The sequence below is a fragment of the Chelon labrosus genome (genome assembly GCF_963514085.1).
Source record: "Chelon labrosus genome assembly, chromosome: 17".
In the NCBI taxonomy this organism is placed as follows: Eukaryota; Metazoa; Chordata; class Actinopteri; order Mugiliformes; family Mugilidae; genus Chelon; species Chelon labrosus.
The window spans coordinates 4,658,371-4,671,606 of record NC_140350.1 but is presented as its reverse complement, the minus strand read 5'-3'; the positions used below and the strand labels follow the sequence as shown (position 1 = coordinate 4,671,606).

The window sequence follows — 13,236 nt, the reverse complement described above, 5'->3', positions numbered from 1 at the left end:
TTTTGTGTGTGTGCCTGTGTCAGGCTGCATCCTGCGGGGGATGGCTGCTGCCATCAAGGAGTGTCATTGCTATGGGGTGGGGGTGCCTGGTCTGGTCTGGTCTAGGTGGGTGCTACATGTCTAAGTAACATCCACAGTAATGCCAGGTCCAAAAGTTTCCCAGCAGAACATTGGATTGTCACAAGATGCTTAATGTTATGTCAGTGGTCATGACGTTATGCCTGATCAGTGTATGCATCGTTGCTTTCTTCCGTCATATAATTTTCTTATTGGTTCATTGCGTCTAATTGTGTATGCTGCTTTTGTTTTTTACTCCTCCTCAGGCAGTAGAGGCCAAGTTGTCCCTGGATGCCTTGCTGCAGATGACAGGTGCTCAGGTGAGAGACACCATGAGAAGACTAGGGTCCAGTTCAGAAGAATGTGCCAGACTCAGTGCTGCCCTCTCCTGTCTGAAGAGTGCCACTGAATCAGGTATTTGCCATCCTCCATGATCAAATCCATCACAGTGTTTAGTCCATGGGTGTTTTACTAACATGGTTGGTTCCGTCTTATAGGAGGTGAGCTGAGGGAAGACAGTAGTCCCTGGATGTCTGAGCCCACCAGGAGGGACAGCGGCTCTCTACTGACAGCAGACCAGCTAAGCAACCTGGGGACTCCGCTCCGCCCTCACAGCCCCTCGCCTCTAGCCCGCCCGTCCACCATCCAGTCCACCCCATCCACTCCGAGCGCCACCTTCCCTCACCCTCGCTCGGGATCGATGTCGGCAGCACCCACGCCGGACGCGCTGTCGTCACACAACGACAGCCCTCTCACAGATCCATTCCCCATGTCCTTCGCTCGCGCGGCCCGGCTCCACGGGCACACCTCCACCCCGCCCATAACTCCCCCCTCAAAGAGGCGACACAAAGTCAAGCCTCCTTGTACCCCTCCACCACCGTCCCGCAAGGTGCTGCATCTGCTTCCCAATATCACCCTGACGCGCAGCAAAAGCCACGAGTCCCAGCTGGGCAACCGCATCGAGGACCCTCCCACCAACAAGTAGGTGCCAACGTACTGCTATAGAAATCACCTTGTCCACAGCTTTTCATCAGTAGGTCAGATTAGAAATAAATGGAAATCTAAACGGGAAGAGTGTGAGAGTTGCTGCAGGATCTCTTAGTTGGAATTTCTTTGCCTTTCCTTGCAGCAGAATGCTCATTTAGAATCTACTGCTATTTTTCTATTTTTTACTAAACGTAAGTGAATACGAATCACTCTTAGAAACATATGTTACGTGTTACAGTCAGCCAGCAACGCTGCACTTAATTTTGTTATGACCCGGCTCAGCTAGAGTAAAAGGAAGCAACATAAAACAGGATGTTTTTCTTTTAGTTTAAGTTATTTATTGCTCAGTAAATTAACAAAGAAAACAAAAGGAAATAAGGGTTAGAGTGGGTTCAGCTAAATAAATGAAAGAGATAAAACAACATCATAACAAAGCACGGAATTCTTCTATTCAACAAAATAAACTACATACAATCTACATACACAAAACAGCAGCAGTCAGCACCCTTACTCCTAGCGGAGCTTGCAACTGGTATCTGACAATGTGTGTAAAGTAGAGTTGAGACGTTTGCGAACGAACCGAATCTATTGGCCAGCTCTTTAAAACGAACGATTTAGATATAGATAGTTCTATCTAAGTTTGAATGATCTAAGTTTGACTGATTCAGATCCAAATCTTACTCTATCACAGTGCTTATTCGAGTGTGAAATAACTTCAGGGTAGAGTCTTACAAATAAAGAAATATCAAGATGAGCCAGTGTGTTGAACGGCTCTTGGAAAGGAATGTATTCACATTATCTGGCTCCCTTCAAAGAGCCAAAAATCCCATCTCTAATGTGAAGGTGAGGGAATCTAACTAAACATTAACTAAACCTGGGCCCGTCTCCATGTAGTTTAACAAGTATCTCAGTGTTAACAGACGAGCAAGGCTTAAAGGAATGAGCAGCTACAGAACACAGAAGGACAACACGTGACCACAAGTGAGCAGAAACAGATTCCGTTCAATCACAGCCTCCTTGACCAACAAATTAGAATCCCTTTTAAAATCAGCAACCAGCTTGACTGGAGTATGGGACTGGGAAGGAGCCCGGTGAGTCGGCGGTAGGTGGGGCGTGAGCATGTGAGACGTTAGTGGGCACCAGTAATGGTAAAGGAGCTCGCACGTCCCACATGAGAAATAAAGGCGTTAATCAATATGCGTTCTTGTCTGTACTCTTGTTCTTGTGGGCATGTGAAACATTATCAGCTGCTGCCCAATTTAAAGTACACGTCTCACCAAGTACAATCCAAACGCCCAGATGTGCCCCCCCCGCCCCCCCCAAACGTTTTCATCAAGGATGCATTAGGAGGACGTGGAAGGATGCATGAGCCATAACCATGTCTGACCAGTCAACTTAATGGCAAAACTGGCAAATAATCAAGTTACAAGTTTTCATCCTATCATCAGTTCAAAGAACACTTTTTGCTATGATGACTTCCTTCATGTCACGCAAACAGCCCAATGTCTGCATCCTACTTCAGTCTTCCACTAGCTCCGCACACATACACTCCCATTTTCTCTCCCTCTCTCACATCCTTTCACATCCTGCCTGTTGCCCCCTTGCTCCCACTGTATGAGTGGAGCTAATCCCCGCACAGATTCCCAGAGATTATGAGTCATGTCAAAACAGGAAGTATTTCCTAGGTCTAATGCTCAGAGGTGACAAGACGCACACAGTCTCTCGGTCTCTCGGTCTCTCGCTCTCTCGCTCTCTCTCTCTCGCTCTCTCTCTCGCTCTCTCGCGCTCTCTCTCTCAAAGGCAGGGGTGAATCCGGCGGCTGACATGGATCCAATGCGTCTAACGCTCCCCCAGATGAGCCTGCTAGTTTATCCTGGCTTTGTATATGTAGTATGTCACAAAAACAATCTGAAAAGAGGTCACAGGCCTGGCAGAACTAAAGTTTTTTTTTTTAAATTTCCATTTACTTCTCACGTGTGTGTGTGCATGTGCGCATGAACGCCGGGAACTGGCACTGCGCGGCGCTTTGGTCCTTGTGGTGTTAAGGATGTCACCCTGGCCGTCCTGTGCCAATGCTATTAAGGTGCTCCAACGTGCCTCTCTCTCTCTCTCTCTCTCTCTCTCGCTCTCTCGCTCTCTCAATCTCTCACTCTCTTGCATAAGCTGCCCCATAGAGTACGGTAAACCTGCTCCGGGATCCATGCTAGTCCTTCACCCTTTGTGTTTCTCTTCAAGGTGCACGAAAAAGAATAAGCTGTTCCTGAATATGCAAGTCAATGGGAATGGATGTGAGGACTCGCCTTCTCGCTACCCCGTCATGTCTGCGCGGACACCTGGAGTCACCCCGGCTGCCACCACAGCACCTTACACCCTCCCTGGAACGCCTACCCTGATGGAGGAGCACACAATAATTAAGAGTAAGTCTTTTACATGTATAGGTCATGTATATATTTGATTCAGCTCGTATGGTAAATGTACATAATTGCACATTTTATGGAGTAGGTGATAAAAAAAGACAGGGGTTTCTAGACTATTTCTGGACTTAAAAAGTATATTGGGTTCTGGAAAATTACTATTTTATTTGATTTGCGTTCCCGTGCAAGCTTGATTGTGTCCAAGATTTTAAATTTGCCAAAGGCATTTATTAGGTCAAAATTTTGCAACTGCTTCACCAGGTTAATGTAGATACGTCTTTCTGAAGATAACCAGACTGTCCCCTTCCTTTTCCCCCCGTCCTCCTGTCTCTTTCTAAAGATAACGTAGCAGTGCATCGCAATTCTCCACAAGCAGTGAGGAGGGACATAGGCCTAGCAGTCACACACAGGTACACCCTTTGTTTTAAACTCAATATGTTCTCGGCTAAGCCAACCTTATGATAATAGTAATAAAAACAACTCTACAGTCGTTTCATGATGTAGGTCTAACAGAAGCTGTTTGTGTAGGTTTTCAACCAAGTCCTGGTTGTCCCAGACGTGTCAAGTGTGCCAGAAGAACATGATGTTTGGGGTTAAGTGCAAGCACTGTCGGTGAGTTGAGTGCCCTCCACCGTCAGGACAAGCAAACCAGTCAATTGTTGTGTGGGAAAACAAATGGTGCCACTGATATGGGGGTGCATGTGATTTGAGATGTGGGGAACCTAACACCTCAGCTAAATCTTGATTTGGGCCTGAGGAGTGTTCTAGTGCCTTATGCTCAATAACTATACCCTCTACAATGGTCTCATTCGCTGCCTACTCTCTATGCAGATTAAAGTGCCACAACAAATGCACAAAGGAAGCTCCATCCTGCAGAATCTCCTTCCTGCCAAGTAAGTCTGGTTTCACTCTAAGTGTGCAGCTTGCAGGCACAGTAGATTTTTTTGCATTCATGCATGCGTTACCAATTTTCCCTGTAGTCGCCAAAATTCGGAGGACCGAGTCAGTTCCTTCGGATATAAACAACCCCGTGGACCGGCCGGCAGAAGCACCGCAGTTCGGCACACTACCAAAGGCCATTACGAAAAAGGTGAAAAAAAAGAAATACATATTGCATACTACTTTAAATATATGTATGGAATAGTTAATCAGTTGTCTATACGTGTGCCACACCGCAACCTTTTCACTGGCATTTTTGAAAACTAAGACTATAGTTGTTATAATCCTGACTAGCTCCTGTCACATAGATGAGCATGAGATGAGAATTTTCAAGAGAAAAGATTTTGTCCCCTGGTTTAATGCCTCTCCGACATCTGTTAGGTTAGCATTGTGCTTTTGATTTTAAGAAATCCCATTCTTCTTCCGCGTCCTACCAGCTAAAGATAATTGTAAAGACAAGCGATGCCGTCTTGATTTAATGCCGTCATATGCAGTGTTATCTTTCTGCCATGATGCAGATAGTATTGGTCCTGAAACCTCACCCAGCTGGAACAATTTAAAATAAAAGTCAGCTTTAGAGGTTTTAGCGGTAATCTTAACTGCACTTGAGCATGCCTGTTATACATCAAGCCTAACTAACGTTGTTTACGTCCTCAGGATCATCCCCCGGTGCTGAACCAGCTGGACTCTAGCAGCAATCCATCCTCCACCACATCATCCACGCCTTCCTCCCCGGCACCCTTCCAGCAGAGCAACCCCCCCAGCGCCACCCCGCCGCCCAACCCTTCGCCCAAAGGCCACCGAGACAGCCGCTTTAACTTCCCAGGTGAGCTTGGCTACAGGGGGACAGGATGGCGGACAGACACAAACTACTGTACATACTGAAATGCGCATGCAAACTCTTGATTTCTCTTCTTAAAACAGATTTACCCTAAATCTCTTTTTCCAGTTGTTTAATAAAAGCTCTCACACACACTTCTCACCCCGTCTCTGTCCATATATGATATTAACACTGGACTTTGCTTTTAACAAGTTCTTATAATCCAAGAGTCTCTCTTCACGCTGTGCTTATCTCTCTTTCCCTTGCCTTTTTTTTTTTTTTTTTTTACAAAAGCTGCCTGTTACTTTCAGCACAGACAGCAGTTTATCTTCCCCGGTGAGTTGAATGTCCCAAACTAAATTGTCGGTATCCCATCATCTCACTCTTTAAACCTTAGATCCCCTCCAGCTTTCCCTCACCATTGCATGTTTGCTTTTGGGCATCTCCACGTAGCACTGAGTGTTCTGTCACGGTGTGCCAGCACTAGGATTGCACATGGACATTTTAACATTGTTTTGACGCCATCTGCTGGTGGTAGTGGGGAGTTGCATGAGCAGTCGCGTTCCGCATGTGGTCACACTTGGAAAGAGGGGCACGCTCCTTCTCATTCCTCCTTAAACCGTGTTATTTTTTTCTTCACAGACGTTTCCAGTCCTGCAAATCTGCACTCTGATGTCCTCCAAGACACAGTGTAAGGTGTTTTATATGACAATATTTAAGTTGGAAGTTGGAATTCCACGCCTCTGATGGAAATTTTCTGAATTGCAGCAGTGAGATTGAGCAGTCGGCGGACGACATACACTCTGAGCTGGTGGAGGATGAAGATGAAGAGGTAATGTTATATATGCAATGTAGATTGTAGATTTGTGTGTCTGAAAACTATGTTGCATCATATTTTGTTCAGTTTTAGGAGACTGAAGTAGGGATTTCCAAAGACATTAAATGAATTTATAGACTGCAATCAATAGCTTTTCCACCCATTTATGAGAACCAGTTTTGGCTGGAATGGTTTGATGTTATTAATTCAATTCTGGCTCATGTTTTACAAATGGTTATGGACGTCTTAAATAGTATATAAAATGTTTTTAGTTTTTTTTCTAATTTCATGCACAGTAAATTAACTATCACCGCATTGTTGCAGGAAGGGGAGGAGGAAATCGATGACGAAGACGAAGACCCCGAAGCGGAGGACGAGAATGAGGAAGACCACGAGGAGAATGAGGACGATGGGGAAGACGAGGACTACAGGGAGGACATCAGGATGAACGTGGGCTCGGACGGCGAGTGCGACGAGCTGGACGATCTGCCCAGCTCTCGGGGGAACCAGTGGAAGGGCCCCATCTCCCGCAAGGCCAGTCAAACGAGTGTGTACCTGCAAGAGTGGGACATACCTTTCGAGCAGCTGGACCTTGGAGAACTCATCGGAAAGGTGAGGAGTCTGAGCAAGACGTTAACAGTTCACGTATCACGATCTGAAAAGCCACCTTCACTGAGTTTGTTTCTGATTTGAACCCAGGGTCGCTGGGGTAAAGTGCATAAGGGTCGGTGGCACGGCGAGGTAGCAATCCGACTTCTTGAGATTGACGGGAACAACCAGGACCACCTGAAGCTCTTTAAAAAGGAGGTGATGAACTACAGGCAGACCAGGCACGAGAACGTGGTCCTCTTCATGGGGGCCTGCATGGCTCCGCCCCACCTAGCTATCATAACCAGGTGAGAGCACAAATATCAAACACACCTTAACATCATTTTAACCCAAATACTTTTCTTCAATTTAATCTTTTTTTCTTCTTCTCCCTTACCTACAGTTTTTGTAAAGGGAGGACACTGTATTCAGTAGTTCGGGACACTAAAAACACTTTGGACATCAACAAGACGAGACAAATCGCTCAGGAGATTGTAAAGGTAGTTTTTTAAAGTCTTTCATATTATAAAATTGCCCCTGTTCAAGCCACTGTTGTATATCTGAAGAGCAGTGTGTACAGTTTATATATGTATGGCTGCCCTGACTATTTTGAGCTGTGCACAAAGTTCAAGTTATAAATTAAACCCTAGAAGCATCCACATGCGCAGAACACCAATCAGCCACAACATTATGACCAGGACAAGTAAATAACAGTGACCATATTGTGACAATTCAGTGTTCTGCTGGGAAACTTTTGGACCTGGCATTCATGTGGATGTTACTTAGACATGTAGCACCCACCTAGACCAGACTAGACCAGGCATCCCCACCCCATAGCAATGACACTCCTTGATCCCCAGCAGGAAAACGCTTTAGGAACAACTCAGAAAACATGAAGAACAGCACAAGGTGTTGACCTGGCCTCCAAATTCACTAGATCCCAAACTGATCAAGTATCTGTGGGTCCCTCCCCTCAACCTATAGGACCCATAGCAACAACAACATTCTGTTGCCAGACACCACAGGACACCCTCAGAAGGCCCACGACCATTCACTGATGAGTCACAACTGGGAGGCCTACACAATATTAGGAAGGTGGTCATAATGTTATGCCTGATCGGTGTAATGTCACTGTGAAGACAAATAAATAAAGGACTTGGCCACTATTGAGTCCAGGGTCACAAAAACAAACACATAGCTAATTAACCACATTCTGATAAGGGTTTTTTTTTTTTTTTACATACAGTGTACAACAGATTTACCCCAGCCTGGTAGCCAGCCTGACTTCCCTCACCCACAAAATGTTTGTGGCAGACAGTTGGAGTCTCTTTATTGAGAACTGATTATTCCCTCATAAAGACGTGTCTGGCCAGTGAAATAGTTTGGGCTTTATGTGGCGATAGAAGAGTAATGACGATGTCGTCATACACGTCAGCTGAGCACCGTGGAGTTGAATTTGTTTACAGCACAATGGCTCTGATTGTTTGTAAGACTATCCAGTTGCGTGATGAAATCCTAGTCTGACTACGCTGAACTAGAATCACAGATCATCTACTTTTATTTAGTAATTCCACAGACAGACAACACTTATGGTGATGTTGTTTACTCTTCAGGTGATATGTTTTTTTGTGATCAGTTCAAGTACTGTCACACTACCAAAGCATGATGTGAAATTACGGCGTAAAATGATCCACATTTCATCTCTACAAACTAGCTTTTCCAGTCTTGAAGCGTCACGCCAGGACACATTTTCTGCATAAGAAACAGAAAACGTGCAGCCAAAGATAGCAGTTTCTATTTCTGAGTTTTATTTTGCTATTTGTGCCTTAAGCAGCTAGCATCTCGAAATGATAATACCACCACAGTTCTTTATGAGGATGTGCTAGAGCTGCATGAAACCACAGTGCAAATGAGCAAACCCTTCTGCAAGACACACAGCGTGCACTTTACATGTTGAAAAATGTGAATATGAACAACCGCTTCTCTTCCGACGCAGGGAATGGGCTATCTACACGCCAAAGGCATCGTCCACAAAGACTTGAAGTCAAAGAACGTTTTTCATGATACCAATAAAGTCGTGATCACAGACTTCGGGCTGTTTGGGATCTCTGGAGTCGTTCAGGAGGGGAGGTGAGAAACAACACTCAGGAGGCCTTAAAAACACAACCTCAGCTGAAGTGCTGTTCACACCACACTGCCATTACCAGGGGAGGTCCGGTGATTTGTAATAATTGCTGAGGTCCACAGCGGTAGTCCTGCAGGCATCTATCTCCCCTGTCAGCCTGTATTTTTTTGCTCCCGATGTAAAAAGTCTGAGGAATTTTCCTTCACACTTCCTTGTTTTTGAAGTGCTCTTTGAACACACAGCTTGCTTATTTTGTACTTCCTTTGTGTACGCCTTCGTGAAGCTGTTTTGGACACAGGAGTTTCAAATGGACTACATTTAGTTAATGAATTTTCCACTCTAGTTAATGCATCTTTCCACTCCATTTGATTTGTTACTGAAAACTGTGCCCTTATATGTATATTTTCTTTTTTCCAGGCGTGAGAATAAACTCAAACTTCCACATGGCTGGATTTGTTATCTCGCACCAGAGATTGTGCGTAAGATGAGCCCAGGTAACAACGAGGACCGCCTCCCCTTTTCCACCGCGGCAGATGTGTACGCCTTTGGGTGAGTTCTGCACACACACTTAGCTGAGAGACCTGCTGCTCTGTCACGCCATTAGAGTTCACCACTTGACAGAATAATCCTAATGCTGCTTTGCTCCCTTTTAAGCACAATTTGGTATGAGCTTCAAGCTAGGGACTGGCCAATCACCAACCAGCCTGTGGAAGCTACCATCTGGCAGGTGGGGAGCGGAGAGGGCATAAAGAAGGTCCTGGCGGAGATCAGCCTGGGCAAGGAGGTCACTGTAAGTTGAAGCACAAGTGTGTCAGTTAAAAAAAAAAAAAAAAAACTATACTTGTATAAGAGTGGCAGATTGTGTAATAATGCAGAGAAGTTCAGTTAATCGCAGTGCTCTGCGAGGTGCATTCATCCAAAATGGTTCCCTCTCTCAGGAGATCCTCTCCGCCTGCTGGGCGTACGACTTGAGAGAGAGGCCGACCTTCACCCAGCTGGCCGACATGCTGGAGAAGCTGCCCAAGCTCAACCGCAGGCTGTCCCACCCAGGACACTTCTGGAAGTCTGCAGAGTAGGTATCCCAGAACGGGAGGAGGAAGTGAAGACCCCGGACATGTGAATCCAAAAACAAGAGCGTATTTGTAGTTGTGTGTGTCTTTTGGTTCCTTGTGGTACAATGGCCTGTCAGTGATGATCGTGTTAGGCAACAGAGCTCTTTTCTTCTCATAAATAGGATTTGTGGTTGGATATCTGTTGGGTATGAAATGCACTTTGCCACTGCTCAGAGGAATACCGTTCTCAGACAAAATGTGATGTAAATGCGACTCGTAAAGTGCTAATCACACAACACGGAAAATGACCGAAATGATGCAGATTTGACCGGAGTAATTGGGGCAGCCTCATACAGTTCAGTAACGAGCAACAGATTATAGCAGCATTCATCACAGTGTGATTGGGTCGCTTGTTGCTATGGGACTTTCCAGTTCCTGGAACAAGGCTGTCACAGATATATATTTTACATCAAATTTGTTTAGCCGCTTTATTTCCTGTCTCCCAGTGTGAATCCGGACCATTTTGTGATGTATCATCTTAAGCTGAGAGTAACTATCCAAATTTTAAATCCAGCCGAATGCGTAAAATAATATTCTTTATCATGCGGCACATTTCTGCCGAGGAGCTTTTCCACTTTCACGCAGCCACACACCCATCTTCTGTTTATTTCCTCCGTTGCAGCTTTATTTCCACACCGTGTTCCCCTCTTTTTCCTGCTTTGTGTCTATGATTTGCCTGTTTTTGTGTTGCTTTTTGTTTTTTTTTACACACATTTTTATTGCATTTGCCAGTCTGATAGCAAAAACCTTTAAGAAGAAAACAATACACATTACTTAAGATGTCTGCTTGGCCATAAAATGATCTCATGAATCGTAAAACAATTTCCTCCTTGACTGAACTCATACATCCAGACCTGTTTTTAATACAATAATCTACGTGCGCTGTGATATCTTGCTTTCTCCGGCGCAAGCCCGATGCACTTTCACTAACCGTCTAACGTTTGTGTTTTCCTTTGCTCTTTTCTCTCTTTTCTTTTTTTTTTTCTCTTTTTCTAATCTAGGTTGTAGCGGCCGCTCTGAAACATAAGCAATGCAAAACAAAGCCTGGGTCTGCCTTGCATGCTCCTGAATCCTTAACTCTTACAGGATTGATCAAAGCATTGCCTCTGCCTGAAACGGGCACTGCTTCCACTAATCCACAGTCTGATCTTCCGTGTCTAACAGTTTCCATGTTCCGAAGGAGAAGATTGGTGGACTGAGGCGTGGCAGGGGGACGGCTGCCGTCGCCCCTCCACGCTTTCCCCCCCCATTCGTCTAATATCTCTTTGCCTTCCTTTTGTTCTATATTGTCATTTGGGACTCTGAGGCTTATGAGTAGCTGGCTTGTGGTGTCTGTGCTGAGACTGACTGGTGTGCTGCGGTGTGCGCCCGCCGACGGCCGCCCTGTCCGCGGCCCCCGCTCACCTTCTCTGTGCTGCTGTGATGTGATTGTTCTCGACGGGGGCCTCCTGACCACACGGCTCTTTTTCCTCTCTGAAACACACACATACACACACGAACACACTGCTGGACGTTAAACGGACCCTGCCACCAAATGGACCACTTCATTTATCTGTGTTCTCCCTGAGGGTTTGACACGCATTCGACCGGGCTTGAGTGATGTTCTCAAACCAACTGCCTCTCTGCCGCTCCTTTCCTACAGTTTTTCTTTTTTTTTTTTTTTAAAGGCTTGTGCGACGGCATGTGCTGAGATGTTCGCCAGCCCACGTCTAGACGCAATATGCACTTTGTCTACAGGAAAAACTAAAAAAACATATACTTTTTCTTTTGTTGTGAGTTAGTTTGGTTTTAAATAGTCATATTTGCAGTGGTTTATTCATTATTTTTTCTCTTCAGGAGAGTCTCAGAGGCTTCAACAGTGTGGTATGCTTATTGTATGTTGTCGTTTTGGAGTATAATCTGGTAAATTCACTGTTTGTGGGATGCATTTGAATACAGGGCACTAGTTAAGAGTTACAGAACTGCAGCCTGAGCGAAAAGAAAAAAAAGGGGAAAAGTTACACGTGGATAAAATACTACTGGCTATTTATGATTAAAGACTTTTTAATAGTGACAACGTCCATCCGTTGAAGTGTAAAGTGCACCTTATAAGAATAGGAGTCTTTCATACGGTTTCAAGGAGTGCGCAAAAAAAAAAGAAAAAAAAAAAGATAAATCAGGAACATGGCGCAAAAGTGTCCTCTATCTTCCTTAAACAGTACCTCTTGTGCGCGCTTGTGTATACCGTTTGTGATTGCTGGCTTCAGTTGGCGTGCTGGTGTTAATGTGTATCGTGTGGGCGCGACTGGGTGTTGGAACATGTAGGGTTGTGTTTTTTTTGTTTTTTTTTTCCTTGTGAAAGACCGCAGTAAATGTTGTGTTGCAAATCCAATGGTATGTAATGTACATACATTATTTAATGTACAGCAAATGAACACGATTCTTCTAATATTTGTACAAACATTTTCTATGTAAAAAAAAAAAAAAAAAAAAAAAAAAACGCGTTACGACTTTTTTGAATAGGTACTGCTATGGCTATTACAGATGTGTACATATATATATTTATATTTTTTTCATGTATAAAATACTGTATAAAGGCTGTACATTTTTTTTTTTAGAACGGGCCAATACATGTTTTTTATGTTACTGTAAAAATTCATATTTTTGTATTGCATGTGACGACCATTCTGTACACGCAGTTTCTGTTTTCATCCATGGAAGACAATAAAATGAGGCTTGTCATGTAGCAGCAGAGTGGGTACTGTTGTTTAAGTGCACCTGAAGAAACCGATGCAGTGGTATTTGTCATAATGAGATACCACATTTGAGTTTTTGGTATTGCAGTTCAAGTATGCTCTGCTGGTGGACAAGAAAAACAACTAAAACATGTAATTCAAGTCCATATAAAAGATTAATATGAGCTTAAACTTAAGAATTATATAAAGTTTTGGTCTAATTACTTTTTAATGCTAATTTGAATTAAAACCAATGTACATTTTATCTTCCCAGGACACTGTGTGTGTGAGCTTACTGAATGTGCACTGCTTCTATCCAGATATTCAAATGTATATTATATTTCGGGCAGTTTTGTGTCAGTCTTGGTGGTTTTTGAACAGCGGTTTTGCCTAGAAACCATCAGCTGTATCTGTCCGGCTTTTGTGAGTTCTGCTTCAGTGTCCTGGGTTACTGGGACACTTAAAAAAGAATGATGCAGTCATCTTGCTGGGACAAGTTTGAATGTATGTCATGGAAAATGTCTGCCGCTTAATTTGAGTTGTGTCAATATTTAAAGAACTGTTTGAAGCAGCTAGTACTCAATATTAAGAGTAAAAGCGTGACTGTGCACTTGCAGAATGTAACAAGGCAAACAAATTGGAGTCAAGAAAGATATAAATGGT

General features: G+C 44.2%; 1 protein-coding gene across 1 annotated transcript; it reads left to right on the top strand.

Moving 5' to 3' along the window:
* The first annotated feature begins 337 nt into the window (after positions 1-337).
* Positions 338-12,600, top strand: ksr1a (kinase suppressor of ras 1a). Its single transcript, XM_084564584.1, has 18 exons — positions 338-471; positions 555-1,038; positions 3,280-3,461; positions 3,799-3,868; positions 3,987-4,070; positions 4,290-4,351; positions 4,439-4,548; positions 5,055-5,223; positions 5,860-5,908; positions 5,986-6,049; positions 6,359-6,646; positions 6,734-6,930; positions 7,026-7,122; positions 8,619-8,752; positions 9,165-9,296; positions 9,402-9,537; positions 9,686-9,819; positions 10,861-12,600. Exons 1-18 carry the CDS (start codon positions 363-365, stop codon positions 10,865-10,867), a joined length of 2,508 nt encoding a protein of 835 aa, XP_084420710.1. The 5' UTR covers positions 338-362; the 3' UTR covers positions 10,868-12,600.
* Positions 12,601-13,236: the final 636 nt, after the last annotated feature.